The sequence below is a fragment of the Herpailurus yagouaroundi genome, unplaced genomic scaffold (assembly GCF_014898765.1).
Source record: "Herpailurus yagouaroundi ecotype Mexico unplaced genomic scaffold, PumYag 198, whole genome shotgun sequence".
NCBI classification, from domain to species: Eukaryota; Metazoa; Chordata; class Mammalia; order Carnivora; family Felidae; genus Herpailurus; species Herpailurus yagouaroundi.
In genome coordinates this window covers 8,987,915-9,006,970 of record NW_024412429.1, presented here as the reverse complement: position 1 = coordinate 9,006,970, position 19,056 = coordinate 8,987,915, and the positions used below count along the sequence as shown (strand labels likewise).

The 19,056-nt window shown below is 46.0% G+C and overlaps 1 protein-coding gene across 1 annotated transcript in view; it reads left to right on the top strand.

Annotated features, from left to right (window-relative positions):
• The first annotated feature begins 7 nt into the window (after positions 1 to 7).
• FNDC1 (fibronectin type III domain containing 1) overlaps positions 8 to 19,056 on the top strand; it is a 107,601-nt gene continuing 88,552 nt past the window's right edge. The window contains exon 1 of the mRNA XM_040448737.1: positions 8 to 123. Within this exon, the coding sequence (XP_040304671.1) occupies positions 15 to 123 (109 nt within the window). The 5' untranslated portion in view covers positions 8 to 14. The remainder of the gene's footprint in view (positions 124 to 19,056) is intronic.

Below are 19,056 nucleotides of genomic sequence, written 5' to 3'. Positions count from 1 at the left end.
GCCCCGGGCTCCCGATGGCGCCCGAGGCCGGGGCGGCCCCGCGCGCGCGGTGCCCGCTGCCCTGGGCGGCGCTGCTGCTCCTGGCGGCGCTGCTGCCCGTCGTGTCCCCGGCGGGGGCTCCAGGTACGCGCAGTTCCGGGCTCGGCTGCCGGGCTCTCCGCGCCTCCTCGCCGCTTCTCTGTCCACCCTTCGCGCGTCACCCACCCTGCCTGTCTCTCCGGGGACCGCCGTCCCGCTCTGTGATGTGCGTGTCAGTGTCACTAACCTGTGCGTCTTCATCGCTCGCGGGTCGGGGAGCGGGGTCTGGGCACTTGGCGCCGCGCGCGCGGGAGGTGGGCGCGGGGACACCGTTGGTACCCGGGGACCTCAGCGCTCTCGGTTTTGACTTTGCCGCCGAACGCGCAAAGTTCTGGAGACTCGAGTTCTGGAGGCTCGAGCAGTGTAACTTCCCGGAGAGATTCAGGCAAAGGGCAAAAACAGACAAAAAAGAAAACGAGAGAGTGAAAAGCGACCCCTCGGTGGTGATGCTTTCCTTTGCCCAGAATTTCCCCGTGGGCATCTTTCTTTCCCCCAGTTCACCTGCCCCGAGGTAGGATTGCCCGTTGGAAGGTGGCATTCGACAGACCAGGGGGGAGGCAGGGAGAGGGAGGCAGGACTCTTCTAGAAGCGCACTCTTCTAAAAGCTGCGAGCTGTCCCGGGGCGGTCGGGTACCTCGGGGCCCAAGCGGCAGCCGCGCCCTGACGGAGGCCAGTACCTCCCGGTGAGAACTTTGGAGCTGGGAGAAGACGTCGGTCTTGAGAGCGGAGAGAGAGGGAGAGTGGGGGAGCCGATTTGGGAGAAGCTCCCCCTTCCCCAAAGACTGAAGTTGGAAATGGGATGGTGATGTGAGCAGCGCTTTTGGGAAAATGCCCGCGGGCCGGTTGTCAGAGTTTCTGAACGTTTCCTGCAGAAAGAGATACGTTTGTGGTGGCGTTTTCACCCTTAAGCCTTCGGCGGCCCTTGTTCCCACCTCCTGTGCAGGCATTTTCACACTTAAAGCGTGTGGCTTTTATTTATGCCATCAGTTTGCAGGAATCCAAGAAGTCCACGTTTTTGTTTGAGACTGTTCACTCCTGGCTGGGTTATAAAAATTCAGATGTGACTCCGATGAGGGCTACTTGCTTTATGATGCTATTTAGTGTCCCCATAGCCCTTTTGTACAAGGGGAATGGGACAATGTTGGGGGAGGGGTGTCATGTTGTCGTCCAATTCTTTTTGGCGGGTCCATCCTGCGTAACGCTCGGGTTTACGTCATGCTGGGATGCCAGCGGCACGTCTTCATAAAAGGCAGTGCTAGTGGTGGGCTTTGTTTTCCTCTCTGTTAGCAATCTCTAGGAAAGCATTCACGGAATATGTGGTACAGTGGTTCACAAGAATACAACTATTTTAAAGCCTTTCAAATTCCCCACCTACAACCCATAGCTTTTTTTCCCCCCTAAATTAAAATTTCTGAATGTTGAAAGAGTTTTTGTTTCAGAAAATGGGCTGGAGCTGGAAGTAATGCTGAACCGGCTTCGTGATTCAGCCTTCATTCCTGTTAGATCCCGCTGCCACCTGCCCAATGGGTTACGTTTGAGTGCGTCTGGACTCGGGGTTGTTTGTGATAGCTTCAGAAATGCTTCTGTGTTCCGTGCTCTTCCTTCTCTTGCTTCTGCTCCGTAAATCCACTGAGCTGTGGAATGTGCAGCCTGGAATGCTTGCTGGCACTCTCTCTACTGTGTTGACGTGGGATTTGCAGTACAGTGATGATCAGACTAGAAGTGGACAAGCACATTTCGAAACGAATATTTACTGCATTGTAGGGAAATAGAAGAAGGAAAGAAACAGACATCATCTGCAGATAGCTCCCCGATGCTGTGAAAGAAATCATGGGGCACATAATTTATTTCATCTGCTCCTCTGGAAGGCTTCCTGTCTGTCCTGCTGGACATAGCTCCAGTCACTTGCAGACTTGTATTCTGGGTCTGACAGCAAGGCCACGGGCGCACTGCTCCTGCTCTGGCTGAATCAGTGCATGGGCCCAGCAAGCTGCTTGAGTCAAGCCTCCCCCTACTCTCCAACCTTTGGGGGCCAGAATCCCTGTAATGAAATCACCCAGAGCCACTTTAAATGGCAAAGCATCACAGCTCAGAGGGGGCTCTCCTTAAAACAGAGATGATTTGCGGGGCATGCTGAGGATCCATATAAACTCTTTAAGTTGGTGGCCCATTAATGTAAAACAAAATAAGCAGGCAATGCCTCCACCATCCATCCCATCAATAAACTAACATGCAACCCTTAAAATTACGATGGCACTTGCCAGTCTGATAGGATGCATTTCTCTAAAAATGTGGGGACACACACACTCACATACATTTGCAGCAGTTCCCTCAGGGTGGTTATGGGTGACGTGACTTTGCTTCTTTAAAACTTAAGTATCCTTTCAGGGACTCTGCCAGGTCAAAACTATTTTCAAAGTAATACGAAGATACTCTTTGCCTTTTTTTTTTTTTTTTTTTTTTTTTTTTTTTTTTTTTTTTACCGTGTTGACATTGACAGCAAGGGTGAGAAGCTTGGTGAGTAAAACCACTGGTGCTTTAGTGTGAATCAAGGCAGTGGCACCATATTGTACTCGTAGTCACTGAATTTTTTTAGGCCTTTGAAGTGCAGTAAAGCTATGCCAGTTCCAATGAAGCATGTCCTGTGGCAACAGTAAAAATGATTCATTTTGCCAAATCTCTACCCTTGAATGCATGTCTTTTTAATATTGTGTGTGGAGGGGACAGGAAAGGGACATAAAGCAGTTCTGCTGACTACCCAAGTTCAGTGGTAATCCTGAAGAAAAGTTCTTGTGCGGTAGCTTGAGTTGGGAACTGAACTAGCTTCTTTTTTCATGGCACGCCATATTTACCAGAAAGAATGACCACAGACAAACTTGGGTATTTGGCAGACATCTTCTCAAAAATGAACAAAGGAGGCGCCTGGGTGGCGCAGTCGGTTGAGCGTCCGACTTCAGCCAGGTCACGATCTCGCGGTCCGTGAGTTCGAGCCCTGCGTCAGGCTCTGGGCTGATGGCTCGGAGCCTGGAGCCTGTTTCCGATTCTGTGTCTCCCTCTCTCTCTGCCCCTCCCCCGTTCATGCTCTGTCTCTCTCTGTCCCAAAAAATAAATAAACGTTGAAAAAAAAAAAAAAGAACAAAGGGGCCTGCCACTTCTAATAGGATAACTGATTGTATGTCTTGCTGGTGATAAAATTTCAACTTTCTAATGAAAGAATTTTGCCAAGTCATCTCTAACATCGATCGAAAGCTTCCTAATACTTAAAAACTTTTCTAATAATATTGATGGTGATATACATGAGTGTGATGTTTTAAATATTATCTTATAAAAATGTCTCAGCATACTGGGTGCCTGGGTGGCTCAGTTGGTTAAGCGTCTGACTCTTGATTTTTGGCTCAGGTCATGATCTCATGATGTCAGATCATGGTGTGTGGGTTCGAGCCCTGTGTTGGGCTCTGTGCTGACAGTGCGAAGCCTGCTTGGGATTCTCTCTCTCTGCCCCTCCCCTGCTCTGTCTTTCTCTCTCTCTCTTTCTGTCAAAATAAATAAATAAACTTAAAAAAAAGTCTCAGGATATGACCTGCATAACCAGGTGAACCAGTAAATCTAAGTGACCAATGCCGAGTGTTACAAAATCTTGCCTGGTGAAAAGATCCATCCAAAGTGCAAGATAGCCCAATGGATTTTTCATGTAACAAAATGTGAAAAATTCTTGAGATGGTTTCAGATTCTGTATCATAACTAACCTTTAAGAAACTGCTACTTGATGAGTTTTGGTGTAGTATCAAAGATTTTCCAAACTTACTCATGAGGCTTTTAAAATACTTTCCCAACTATAGATCTGTGTGAGGCTGGGTTTTTTTTCAGGTTCTCCAACCAAAACAACATATTTCCATAGACTGAAGGCATAAGCAGATAAGAGATCCTGCTGTTTTCTATTAAAGAGATATGCTGAAGTGCAAAACAATGCCATTCGTCAATTACTTTTTGTATTGGAAAATGGTGATTTTTCATAAAATCCAGTTTTTTAATGCCAATATGAAATGGTTTACCGCTGCTATTTTAAAATGATTTAGGGCGCCTGGGTGGCTCAGTCGGTTGGGCGTCCGACTTCGCTCAGGTCACGATCTCACGGTCCGTGAGTTGGAGCCCCGCATCAGGCTCTGTGCCGACAGCTCAGAGCCTGGAGCCTGTTTCCGATTCTGTGTCTCCCTCTCTCTCTGGCCCTCCCCCCATTCATGCTCTGTCTCTCTCTGTCTCAAAAATAAATAAATAAATGTTAAAAAAATAAATAAATAAAATGATTTAATACACGCCTAGTAACTTGTGCCTAGTTTTAATTTCTGGTCAGTAGATAGCATCAGATTAAAACCCACATAAATATAAAATCTCTGTGAGAACCTCATTAATTTAAGAGTAGAAAGGAATCCAGAGAACAGGAAGTTTGGCAACTGCTGGTGTAGACAAGGGGAGTAATTCCAGAATCAGGATGCCTGGGTCTGAGTCTCATGGTGTCATTCACATGCTGTGTGGCCTTGGACCAGTTAGTCAGTCTCCACTAGTCCAACTGAATGGAAAGATACCTTCCATCTTCAGAAGTCCTCAGTGACTTTCTTGTGGCCCAACCTACACCCAGCTCTGTAGGGTTTCACTCCTTACTTCTGTCCTCTTTGAGAGGAGGAGGTGAAATACCCTTTCCTTTTATCTTGTGCATGGGAGCGCACCCAGATGAACTGTTTAATTCATCAACTGAACATGCAATTTGTTACTGTTGAATCAGAGGTTGTAAAAGAATTGCAGGGTGACAATTCCTGTCATTGGAAAATTATCCCTGGACAATTCCAGAGCATTGTCAATATGTCTAACCAAGGCTGTTCATATCTCTAGCTAAGTCATAAAGGCCCATTCCCTGAAAACAGGCAGGGGAGGGGGTGAGGAGTGTGTGTGTATGTGTGTGTGTGTGGGGGGGGGGTAATTAGTTTCCTACTTGCTGTTGTAACAGAGTACCACAAATTTAGTGGCATAAAAAAACACAAATTCATTATCTTCTAGTTCTAGAAGTCAGAAGTCCAAAGTGGGTTTCATTGGGCTAAGATGAAGGGCCATGTTCCTTCTGTAGGCTCTTGGGGAGAATCTGATCCTTGTCTTTACAGCTTCTAGAGGTGCCCACATTCTTCTAGGGGCCCCTCCCAGCAGTCCCGTGACTCTGCCCCCACCCACACATTGCAGTTTCTGACTCTGACCTTCCTGTCTCCTTCTTTCACTTATGAGGACCCTTGTGGTTATATTGGGCCCACCAGGATCATCCAGGATAATCTCGCCAGCACCAGGTCCTGTCCTTCATCACATCTACAAGGTCCATTTTGCCACATGAGGTCACATATTCTCAGGCTCTGGGGGGTTAGGACGTACACATCTTTGGGGGCTGTTATTCTGCTACTGCAGGGGTGGGTGGGGCAGTGGGGGGGGGAGGGGGGAGTCTGGAAGGAAACATTCCAGGAAAGACCCCATCAGCCTTCAGATAATTAGGAAGCAAACCTCTTTCCATTGTTCCCTGTGGAACTTGGGGATTTCTTAAATTATCATTAAACTTCTTATCAGGGGATTTTATTTCAGTTTGGAAATACAGAGGCAAGTATCTAAAGCTATAAAAATAAAAGAGAGAAAAATATGTATCTATTTACTTGTTAATCCATAGACTGTTTATGTTAGAATACACTGGAACCTGAAACTCTGGGTGCCTTTGAGGAGAGCTGGGTAGCTGGGGCAGGGGCGGATATTGCTTATTTCCTTTACTGGTTTCAGTAAGCACATATTGGAGCATTTGGATCAGGGTATTGACGATAGGTATGAGCTAACCTCTTCGTGTCTCTCCTAGAATTTAACCTTGTCTTAGTTACAAAGAATGTGAATTTCATTCTGTTTTTGGGAATTGTGTCATTGTTGATTTTTCATTAAGGAAATTTCTCCAATATGGGCCAGATGGTTAAAATGTAGACATTTTGAACACAATTATCTTGGTGCCGCTGAGCATTTAGGGGACGTCCTGAGGAAGACAGGTTTCCTGTTCCTTTTCCTCGGCAGCGCTTGCGCTTCGCGGCCCTTAGGGGGCGCTGCTGGCCTGCTGGCGGCGTTTCCACCGCCCGCGGGCCCTTTGCACTGGCGCCGGGCAGCTGTGGCTTTTTCAGAGTTGAGAAAATTAGGACAAACGTGCTCTGGGTTTCTCTTAGTGTTTGCCTTTGTTCGGTTTTGCTCCTCACTGAAGCTTCCTTCAGACGTTAAGTCAGGAAGGACAAATCATTAAGAGTGGAATTGAGTGCTTCCTAGTAATTTTCAACTGACCATTGGTGAGGAGGAATTTGAAGCCTAAAGTTAGATCCAGGGGTGGGGGGGGGGGAGTGTCAGCAACCCTTTAGCCCTGGGGGTCCCTGGTATTTCTGCTCTTCCTCCAGAGCTGCAGCAGCTGGAACACGGGGGACTGGAGGGTCACTGGAGGAGGACGCAGCCTCCTGAGTGCTGCGGGTCCGTTTCGAATGAGTTGATGAATCAGTTTCTCCCCTTTACCCTCCGTGGATTCTCTTTGTATCCGGGGAGTAATGCAAGTTCTAAGGCAGATTTGTAAGTCTAGCAAAATAGCTGGACAGCTGCTAGTGTCATTGCTCACAGTTTTCTGCCTCGGTCTCCTCTATGTGGAGGAAACGATTAACTTGTAATGTCATAATGGTGTAACCAACACAATTCCATTTTCACTTTACGTGGCGTTCTTAGGTATGCATTTTAATTTCTTTTTGATAATAACTGGCAGTTAAAAGTGCCACAGAGTCTTCCGTTTCTCCGTATGTTATTTCATTTGATTTTCACGGCGACCTCGTGAAGTTGGTAGCACCCTCACCTCACCACGAGGGAACTGCGTTCAGAGGAGTTAACTGATTTTCCCAAAGTCGGTCCTGTAGTCTGTGGTATCCCAGGATTTGGACCCCCGTCTTCTGGATCCACATCCTCCGTGCTTCCCGCAGACTCTCCCAGCTCCCATTTGGATGTTTGCTTAATTTCCCTTGTTTTCTTTCTTCTTTAAGCTGGTGGTGGGAACTGGCACCAGCATTTCTGATTTGCTCAGAACGCCCTTGTAAGTCTACGCTCTGGTGACACTGCCGTTGGCTATTGGGAAATGATCCTGTCACACCCCGAAGCGTATTGAACTCCAGTAGGGTTTAATTTCCGATGAGCCTATTCCCTATTACAAAATATATTTGGCATTTGGGTATAAGCATGATCTTCATTGCAGGAAGTGTCTTTCCTCAGTGGCTCCTGTTAAAACGTGCCCTTGAGATGAGTGTTCTGTGTCTCGTTTGTTACAGAAACACTTCGGTGTTTAGTACAGTGGTTCTCTGTGATGCCTGATCCTTATGGTGGAATCTGTCGGCCTTGCGTTGTCACTAGAAGGTTCCCAGAATTCAAGTTTGTTTACAGCAGACCACTTAAATCAGGGAACAGTGCTGACAGACGTTAGGTGTTAATCTCGGGGGTTGACGGATCCTCACCTCTCCTGGAGGTGGTAAGACTGTAACAGCATTATTGTTAAGGTGTTTGGAACTTCTCAGAAAAAAGTGTCCTCTAAATGCTGGGATTTGTGTTTTAGGGATGATTTTGCAGGGTCACATCTCTTCACCCACATCTGCATTCACTTCACCTGACCCACGTGCTGGCTTGTACTGTGTGAACTTGGGCAGGTCATGACCCTGTGGGCCTGTTTCTCATGAAGTGACAGAATGGGACTGTAGACATGGCTAAGGGCCCTTTCTGGCTCTAACTTTGTATGAGTCTCCATCTGAAGGCCATCCATCCATCCATCCATCCATCCATTCTTCCATTCATTCAGTCAGCAAGGGTCAATGCCCAAGCGTCAGTGCCCAAGCATCAATGCCTGTCAGACACGGGGATACCAAGTCCAACAAACACAGTCCGTCTGTCCAGAATGCACAAGCAGAGAGGGGGTGGGGAAGAGGGTACACACAGTGTGGTGTGTATGAGGGCAGTCCCTGGGGGGAATCAGACTGGAAGTCTCAGACAGCCGTATTTGAGCTGGGTTTTGAAGACAGGTGTGGGCATTAGTTAGAGAAGGAGGGCAAGGAAGGACATTTCGGGTGGAGGACCACCATGCGGTGGGTGTGAAGGCTCAGAGGCAAGGGGCATCATGACATGTGTGAAGAAATGTGAGTTTTCTGGTGGCCCCTGCAAAGTGACCCCTTGAGAGAATGGTGGCATTCAGGGCTGGAAAGGTCAGCAGTAGGCAGCTTAGGAAGGGCCTGGAGTTTGACCATAGTCCAAAGCAATCGTGGCCATTGAAAGAGCATCCACAGTGGGAGATTGCGTGGCCGCTGAGTGGAGGACAGTGCAGGAGTCGGGCCAGATGGGGGGGGGGGTTCTCTTATATCTGCTTATTTTTTTGAGGCTTGGGGAGTTTCTTCATTACATGCTAGACCAAGCTGACAGCTCCTAACTACTGTCTTTACTTCCAGTCCTATCTGAAATGTTCTAGAACAATCCCATTTAAAAAAAATATTCATTTTTGGGAGAGCACAGCAGGGGAGGGAGAGAGAGAGGTCAGAGGATCTGAAGCGGGCTCTGCGCTGACAGGCTGACAGCAGGGGGCCCAGTGCGGGGCTCAAACTCACGACCTCTGAGATCATGACCTGAGCCGAAGTCAGATGCTCAACCGACTGAGCCACCCAGGTGCCCCTAGAACATCCCATCTTGGAATGGGTTCCAGGTTACCATGAGTCTCATGCCTTCACGTGTGGGCAGGTTGGTAGACTTTGTAGTTAAGATGGGAGTACTGAACGCCGAGTGTCTTTGGGGTTGAGGGTGGTTCTGTGGACAGAATTCAGTGTGGTTTCCAAGGGAAAAAACCATGGGCAATTTTAGGAGTTCGTGGCCGTGGCGGTGGTAGGTAACTTGGAACTGAAATCGATGGGCATAATCTGTGCAGACTCTTGGAGCCTAAGTAGTGATGCTCCACTCTGAAGGTCACCCAAGCATCCACTCGTTTCAGGGTCTGACAGTTGTCACGTCGTGGACAGGCGGTTGGTTAAAGCCAGCCGACACAGACTGGGGAGGAGCCCAGCTGTTCCTGGCAGAGGGGTGGACAGTGGGTCCCCTAAGCATGGCGCTGTGGCTGGACGAGCTGGCACCCCAGTGAGCAGTCCCGGCAGGGTGCACAGCAATGGCTAATTGGGGGTGACAGCACGGTTGTCTCCCGGTGACTGACAGTCACTGCGGTCAGAAACAGCAGTGCTGGGTGGGGGAAGAGGCCAGGGACCCTGAGCGTCTCCCCTCTGGAGCAGCGACCTCAGCCAGGCCAGGCGAGGGCGGCCGGGGCAGGCTGTCCTTGTGCGGGGTGGGGGAGTGGCTGCTGTTGGCAGAGAGTGGCTGGGAGGACTGCCTTCTCAGGGGCACCGCAGCCAACATCCTCATTTTGTAAAATGGTATAAAATCCCCTACGGAGATTAGGGTCACACTGTGATGGTGCCGCCTTGTAAGTCTCCACACGGACACTTCCGCGTAGAGAACAGAAAGCTTAGGTGAGCCTTCCCCGCAGTGACACCAGTGTGGCCTGTTGCACTCGCTGGGGTTCAGAGTGCTTTATGTGTTCATTTATCACGAGTCTGCTGTGGCCTGCTCTTTCCCCAAGCACAGGGGTCAGGGCTTTGCACTCCCCTGTAGGCCTAAAAGACTATTTCTTAACAGCTTTTTATTTTTTATTTCTTCAAAAAAATTTTTTTTAACGTTTGTTTATTTTTGAAAGAGAGACAGAGGGTGAGTGGGGGAGGGGCAGAGACAGAGAGGGAGACACAGAATCCGAAGCAGGCTCCAGGCTCTGAGCTGTCAGTACCCAGTCCGACTTGGGGCTCGAACCCATGAACTGTGAGATCATGACCTGAGCCGAAGTCGGACGCTTAACCGACTGAGCCACCCAGGTGCCCCTTAAAAATGGCTTTTTAAAGTGTTTACTCTGAGGTAGTTGTAGTCATGTGCAGTTGTAAGAAATAATGCAGGGATCTCAGGTGTCCTTCACCCAGTGTCTCCCTAAGGTGACCTCTTGTGTAACTATAACACAGTGTCCAGCAGGAAGGTGACATTGATACAAGCCATTGACTCTTCCCATCTCATGAGTGTTACATGCTTGTGTGTGTGTTTCTACATAATTTCGTCACGTGTGTAGATTGTGTGACCACCACAGTCATGATGCAGAACATTCCATCCCCGGACTACTCTTTTATAGTTCATCTTCCTTCTTCCCGTCCACCTCAGCCCTTGGCAACCACTAACCTGTTCTCCACTTCTATAATTTTGTCATGTCAAGGATGTCATATGAATGGAACTATACAATGTGTCACCTTTTGTATGGGTAAAGGCCTATTTTTAAGAAGTATGTTTGGGGTGTCTGGGTGGCCCAGTCGGTTAAGCATCTGACTTTGGCTCAGGTCATGATCTCACTGCCTGTGGGTTCAAGCCCCACGTCGGGCCCTGTGCTGACAGCTCGGAGCCTGGAGCCTGCTTCAGAGTCCCTCTCTCTCTGCCCCTACCCCGCCTGCCTCCCGCCCCCTCTCCCCCCGCCTCTCTCTCTCTCTCTCTCTCTCTCTCTCAAAATAAATAAATATTTAAAAAAATAAGGAGTATTTTTGCTCATTCTGCTTGAGATCACTATAATTAGCTTGCAAGTATTTTTGCACACACTGAGATACCATGGTATATAATTTGGCATAGTGGCAAAATACTGCCACCGCCTGCTCCAAGCCACCTTACCTGAATTATTGCAATAACCTCTTTACTGGTGTCCCTGTTTCTGCCCTCTTTTCCTACATCCTATTCTCAAAAAAGCAGCCACAGTGATTCTCATAACGTGTGAAGTCACAGAAGCTTCTAGTAACTCCCCATCTCTCTTACATAAAAACCAAAATCCTAACAAGTTTTCAAGGCTACACATAATCATCTTCTATCCCATGCCCTCCCTCACTGTCAGGTCCAGCTACTTGGCTTCCTTGCTGGTCCTCTAATGTGCTAGGGACCTTCCAGCCCCAGTGCCTTTGCACTTACTGTTCCCTCTGCCCAAAAAACTTTCGATAAGCATCTATGGGTACATTCCTCACTGTCTTCATATTCTTTATGCAACATCTCACCAGGTCTTATGTGACTACTTCCTCCCCAATTTAACAGTGTAACCCTATCCCTACTCCCCAGTGCTTCTTACTCTGGCTCTATTTTTCTCCCCAGCTTATCCCTACCTGCTAGGTCATGCATTTTGCTTTTGGATTTGATAAGTGCCTGTTGTCCTCCACTGGAGTATAAGCTCCACAAGAGAAGGATATTTTGTTGGTTTTATTCACTGAAGTCTCTTCATTGCCTAGAATGCTGCCTGCACAGAGTAGGTGCTCCGTAAATATTTGCTGAATTATTGGATGCGCTTTCTTTGGTATTGATTACATGTGCTATAAATATATTGATGTACACTGACTAACAACAGCAGGATACGTGGGGTCGGGGGGTGTGGGACAGTGTCCTGCCCACCTGTCTCCATAGTCCTGTGAGGTCAGCCCTCAAGTTTTGAAGAGTGTTGGCTTGTGTTGGAAAGTCCCTCTGCGGCTGGAGCAGAGAATTACATTTACTAGTTTCCTAGGGCCACAAACTGGGTGGCTTTAAACAACAGAAAATTTATTCTCTCATACTTCTGGAGGCTGGAAGACTGAAATCTGTAGGTCAGGGTCACACCGTCTCTGAAGGCTCTACAGAAGAATCTTTCCTTGCCTCTTCTTTGTGACATGATTTCCAGTACTCCTTGGTGTCCCTTGGCTTATAGGTGTATCACTCCATTCTCTTGTCTCCACTGTCACATGGTCTTCTCCCTGTGTCTTCTTGTAAGGATACTGGTCATATTGGATTAAGACCAGCCCTAATCAAGCATAACATCATCCTAACTTGATTACATCTGCAACAACCCTATTTCCAAGTCACATTCACAGGTCCTGGGTGTTAGCACTCAACATAGCTTTTGGGGAGACACAGTTAAACCCACAACACATGGTGTGCCTCTCAACACAATTCCTTTTCAGTAGGTGAAAGAATTCCTGCCGCTTCTAACAGTGGGGGCCATAGTTGAGCCATAGGAAGACATGAGGCACTGTGTTGTACCCTGTGTTGAATTGTCAACCCACGTTCTGAAGACCTACGCACATTCAGTAGGCCTAATTCATAGGTCAAGCCTGACTCCATCCTTCATTCATAAAGTAAGTAATTAATTAATTAACTTGGATCTTCTATGGCCAGTGACTATGCTAGGCTCTGAGGCATGTGGTACAAAGAAGAAGTCGGGATTGATGTAGCAATAAACAATGGCATTGAGTGTGTGGTATAGCAATATAGGATCATCTAGTACTTTCTAATCAACTTTTACTTGCCAGGTATTGTGTTAAGTTCTGAATGTTTTTACACTAGCATACGTAAAATCGTAAGATTAGCAACAGAAATTAGCAAATTTGTGTGAGGACTTTGCCTGACGGGAGCAGTTTGATGTTGACTGATCTACATTTTTTTTCCTATTTGATAAAATTTGGGATGCATCACTGTCTTTCTCTTACCTGGACTGCGGTCTGTTCGTCTCTCATCGAGATTTCTAGGTGATGAGGTGAGGCAGCCTTGCTCTCCTATGAATGTCCAACTTTCTGACATTCCATATGTTACAGAAAGCTGCCATGTTCTTTTTCTGTTATAACCCATGTCTGGGCCCTGCTCTGTTTTTTAACATTTCTCTACCCTACCCAACGATTTCCTTCTATTATTTTCTGATAGACTGGGAGAGCTGAAGCCTCTTCTTGTGGTTAATAACTCTCAGAATCCACATAGGTACCTACATATATCTGAGCAAACGACAGGCAAGGGGAAGAGACAAGAGGGGCAGAGGGTACTATGCCCCCTGACCTCCCTGAAACCTGGGTTTATCTTATTTTAAAACTGTGCTATCACCATATTTTTATTCTAAATAGTAGGAAGGAAGAAGTCCTGGAGATGAAACACAGGATATTGTCTGAGCAGATTACATGTCTGTCTTGGGGAACATGAGGGTTTTGACTTAGAGTCTCTGGGATGAGTTTAATGGGGTCCACTGATGCTCTGGAATTGTAATATATTTTGATTACAGGAAGCAATTCAGAGCATTCTCAGAGGTAAAGGGTATGCTGGGTTGGAGTCACAGATTAAATGTCCTCTTAGAATCAAAAGTACTGACCAGTGCTCACACACACGGGGGAAATCTCTGGCAAAGGCCCTTCTTGAATGCCACCAATGTCATACTTTGTTCTCTTATCATCCTTACTTGAGAAAGACTTCCTTCCCTTGCCCTTCGGAGCCCTGATAATGTGTATTGTTAGTAGCACGCAGGTGATATTAAATGTCTGATACCCTTACTCTTTTACTCATGTGCTAGTAGAGTGCTTCCCTCAGAAGACTGAAGACACTGCCTTTCTTACATACTTGTGAATTTATTCACTGGTATTCCCAGGGCAGCACTTGCATAGTAACTCTGCATCATTGCCCAGCTGAGGAACACATTCATAGAAATTTACCTTTGAAGGTGGGGGAATGTGTTGGGATTTGAGTTAGGTAGATATGACTAGTTACAGAAACTACTCACGACCATTTTAGGCACAGAATAGATAGGCAGATTGAAGAGGGAAGTTGATCAGGTTACCTAAGTTTCCTTTCAACTCTTAAGATTTTAAAATTCATTTCAAAGACTATGTCTTAAGATTGAGGAAAATGAAGACCCAAAGCCCACTCCTGCTAGGTGAGGAGGGAGAATTGGTCGAGAGGTCCCAGGTACTGGGAATCATGCTGGCTCATTTTCTATTAGCCAATAGAAAATTAATTGGTGACACGAGCCCCGCACTGTGCCTCTTCCTCCTCCCATGTGTGTCGAGTGCCTTATAGTTTTCTTTCACATTTTATTCTTACATCCGTGCTTTGAAAGTAGCACTAGAAAAGGAAGTCATTAAGTTTGATATTTTCAGAAAGAAACTTTGGTGGCATATTAGCTTTGTTTTGATGTTTTGAATGGGGTGAACCTGTCCTAATTATAAGTGAAGAAAAATGGGCTCTTCTCAGCATTTATTTGACTTGACACTGACAGATATTCCTTACTTTCTGAAAATCTCTCTATTTCTGTCTTCCATGATGCAACTATTTTCCAGTTTCTCCTCTTTATAGCTAATATTTCAAATTAAAGTGTCTTCTTTCCAGTCGTCCTTCACACGTCTATGTTCTTTGGGTTCTACTGGGGATGTCAAGTAGACTGTTGGACACACTGGAACTCAAAGGAAAACCCAGGACTGGAGTTATGAATTTAGGAACCATCATTGTATGGATGGTATTTGCAATCATAGAACTAGATGTGCTAACTAGGGATAGAAGACAGCGGGGTGGAGTGGGGGCGGTGCATGCAGAGAAGAGGGAGGGCCAGAGGTTGGGCTCTGAAGTACTCTCACATTTGAGTTCTGGCAAAGGAGACAGATGATGTGAAAGATAAACCAGGGAGGATGGTGTCCTCAAAGGCAGATGACTGTGGGGTTAGAGAGGACAGGAGAAGAGGACTTCTAGGAGAAGGACTCAACTGTTGTTGGAAGTAGAATAAATCAAGGACCAAGAGATGAAGGTTTGGCAATATCGACTCTTCTTAATATTTGTAATAGTTCACTCAGCACAATGAGCTCATGTATCGCCATGAATTCTGTTGCCACTGATAACTTTCGGTTTTATAGATTTGGTTCTGACTTCTCTCCAGGCTTACATTTATCTCTTTTAGTTATAATGGCAGCTGAGAGGCAACAAAGAATAGTGGAAAAGCATGGTCTTTGGTTTCATGGTCTTTTGGTTTAGCCAGTGTAACTTACTAGCTGTGTGCACCTGGGGAGTCACTTAACTCTATGAGACTCAGTTTCCTCATTTATAAAAATGGGGATACCAAAGCACATTTGATAAGGTTTTTATGGAGACTAAAGACCTAATAGTTGTGATAGCATAGAACTCTTTTTAATCACCTCTGTGTCCCCAGGGCCTATCTCAGAATCTGACACATAGTAAGTATTCAACCTATGTCTATTGCAGAAATAAATGAAATGACTGGCACTTACTACATGGGTATACAAGTGTTCATTTTCTTTCTTCTTTACCTCTCTGTCTATTTGTTCTTGATCACAAATGGCTCCATTGCAAAACCTAAAGTCCTTGCTCATTAGGTGTGTTGAACATTTTTTTCCTCTTCATTGATAGATTGTTTGCCTATGCCTATTCATAACCATGAGGTTATATCTGAAATATTAATTTTTAAAATATTAAAGCATAATGTAAAAAAATTATTATCATTAGCAGTCTGGGCTGTCATTGAGTCCAGGTGGTTGTTGGCTTCTGGTCGTGTCTGCCTCATATACTCTGTTTCATACCTGCCTCTGCACAACATTTGCTTGGCTTGTCTTCTAAGGGTATTTTGCAGGGAACTTTCCGAGTAAGATGAGTGGTGATTTCAGTGACAGTAGTGCCCAAGTGTTTAACATAGTTAGACAATGACTTTCACATTTTGGGAAAAGGAATGAATTTTCAGGGAGTTTTTTTTGGCTGGCGTGTCAGGCAGTTTATAGTAGGCTGAGTTTAAGCTGGACCAGCAAACAATGGTAATTCTTTGAGAAACTATTTCTCAGTTGCGAATTGAATTTGAAGAATGTGCAAAAGATCCCACAAAAACCTGGAAAGTACTGGTGTCTAGTAGGATCTCTGATGCTGGTCAACAGCAGGCATGAATCCTGTATTCCTTTCCAATCCATAGGCCTTTTCTCTTTGGGGTCCCTTGTTTTCTTGTTGTTATTATAAATAGGCATATCTATGGAATCCCTCCAGTTCCACTTCCCTAAATCATTCTGGAAAGCTGGTGGTTTAGATGGGGAAAAATTCTTGTCTTTTCTTTGAACAGTAGCTTTTGCTTACATTAGTTCCTGAATAAAATGGCTAAGACCTTTAAGACTTTAAATCCTAATGATCAAATCCTGCCAGCTCTGTGGGTTAAGTTTACTCTAACTTTTGGCTGCATCATTTTCTGGACAGATGTACTGACTCAAGTCTGTGGCATACTGACAAATAAAGCACTGACATTGTCAAAATTAAATTTCCAGAGAGGATCCCTTAAAAACAACAGAAATAAGTTAGTTAAAAAAAAAAAAAAAAAAGGCAGCTCTCATTTAGAAATCAAGGGAAAAAGTGACTTGATTTTATGGATCCAGTAATGATGATACCAGGTAGCAATGGATTGGGTTGCTGATAGCACAGTATCTGATTAACAGTGGCTAAACAGGCAAGAAAATTGTTTATCTCACTCATCAATAAACTCAGGAGCAGAGAGGCTCATGAGGGACCCAGGATCTTTACATGTTTTCCAGTTGGCCATCCCAGGCCTTCCCAGTATGTCTAGTTGGACATACTCAGGCTTGTCATTTCATGTTCCAAGATGGCTGCCGCATCTCCAGGTGTCATGTTGACATCTCAGAGTGGGGAAAAAACAGGAAGGTGTGAAAGGTCAAAAGCACAGGAGAGCAGATCCTGCCCCTGTATAATGCTTTCCCGGAAGTGATGGTAACTTCCTTGCATGTGTCGTTGGCTAGAATCAATCACATGACCACCCTTAGCTACTGGGAAGGCTGAAGGGTCATGAATATTTAACATCCCAGTTTCTATTGTGGAAGAAGGTGAAGGAGGAAAAAGCAGCCGGGAATGATTCTTGGGTACCCAACCCACTGTTGACCATTTCTGAATTCAGTGCAAGTTCTAAACTGTTATAAATTAGTTGGGAAACTGTACATTCTTGAATGAGACTAATAAAAATTCAACTTAAAACATCTCAGGAGATTCTTGAGGGAGAAGGCAGATTCATTTTAAGAGTGTTCTTTGGGCTTGAGCACTTTGTTTTAGTTTTGCCACTTGCTGCTGGTTTTGAAACAGAATTCCTTGCTGCTTCTTTTTGTTGTCCATTTTTGTATTCTTCCACTTTATAGATCTTTCCCCAGGTGGCTGGTGAGGAGGAAGAAAGATAATTGAAAGGGAATAATATGAAGTAAACTATATTAACAAATATTCTGACTTTCTCTGTTCACCCCTTTTTCTCCCCAAATACAAATAAACAAGGTAGACTCTAGAACATTCTAAGCAAAAATTTCCCATAAGAAGCCATTAACCTTTGAGGTAATGAGATGGTATTTGAATAGAGCCTTTGTTTACCAACATCACAGGACTGTGGCCGCATTGGGGATGCAAGTGGCCTTGGGTGGGAGGTTGGGGGCCAGCTCCTAAGGAGAAAGGGACAGGGGAAAGAAAGTGCAGCCCATACAGCATTGGGACTCTTTCCTTGGGAAGTTCCTGTGAGCTGGCAGGAATGCCTGGCAGCCTAGGGCATGACCAGCTTATGTGTGGCCCCTACCCCTGCCCCGGCGTGCAGTTTACTAAAGCCACATATGAGGATCACCTCTTTCTGTGACATGTGGCCACCGGAAACTCATCCCGGGGAGAATGCTTGCACAGAGGCAGATGAGGGTGGCGGCGGCCCTGACTGTCTGGAAAGGATAGAAATGGTCTCAGACAAACTCTACTGAAGTGTAGCCAGTGGCTCAAATTTTGAGATTTGGATGGCTTCATCATTTGGCTTCTTTGAGCTGATGGAGAAAAAATGTGATTCACAATTGTATTCAGTGACCATCTAGTGCCCTTATAAGCTCATTGGCATGTATGCATGTGAATTTGGCCATTTAGTCTGAATAAAATGATGCTTTGTTGTGATCAAAACACTGGAAAGTGCCCGAGGGTCTGGGGACAAGGGCAGGGAAGTCAGGTTTAGCTGAGGCTCGGGAGAGGTGAGCAGAACACACACTGAACCTAGTGGCTTCCCTCCTCCCTCTGTTCATTAGGAAACTCTGGGAGTGTGAGTGGCGGGGGTGCTCCTGCCGCACCGAGAGAGGCCTGGGGCATTCTGAGTCTTCTGGTTTCTCACTCCACTTGTATACACCCTCAGCAGGTAAATGGGACAGGACACGTTGGCCACGGGGGCGGAACCCGGTTACATGGGGTTACATCGTGACAAGGGGAGATGGATTGGGTTTTGAGGAATGTGAACCAGGGATAAGGTCTGGAGAACCCTGACTGCCCTCCATCTCCCGAGGGACTCAGGACATCTGCTTGCCTTCGTGTTTTCCTCTGACGTGAGGACAGCGCTGTGTGTCTTCCCTGTGGTGGGGTCAGAGGTTCTGTTTGCAAAGTTCTTTTGGCTCCCTGGGGTGTTTTTCAAGTTTAAAGACTCCAAAGACCTAGACTCCTAGACCTGGGTTTTGTTTTTTAAAGCAGTTATCCGTACAGAATCGTGCCAACTGTGGAAAACACTTTTATTAAACCCCATTCATATTGTGAAATGTCAGAAGAGGAGCCAGGCCATTATTTTAATACCCAGACTGTGTCTACCCAACCCCAGTCTTCCAGGTGGAAAATGCAGTCAACCATATGTAGATTTTACTAGTATCAGTTTTACTTCCCACCATGGCAAATCAACCTGTACTTTCTCTGTTTTTTTATTCTTGATTTTGTTGTTGTTGTTGTTTCGTTTGCTTTTGCTTTTTGTTTTGTTTTTTTGAGGGAAGAGCCATAATTATTTGGCAAATATAATTCCAGCCATTTGACAAGTTATTAAAACTCAGTCAGGCATTTCAGTGTTTTGCCCATGTGTTGCCAACCATCTGGATATTTCTACATTTGTGAATATTCCTGTGCTGTCTGGTATCTTATGGACAATAGCTGAATTTTTCCACCTTTTCTTGGAATGATAGTCTCAAAGTTGTAGACCACATTGATTTCCTGGGGGGGGGGGGGGGGGGGGGGGGGGGGGGGGGGGGGCGGGGG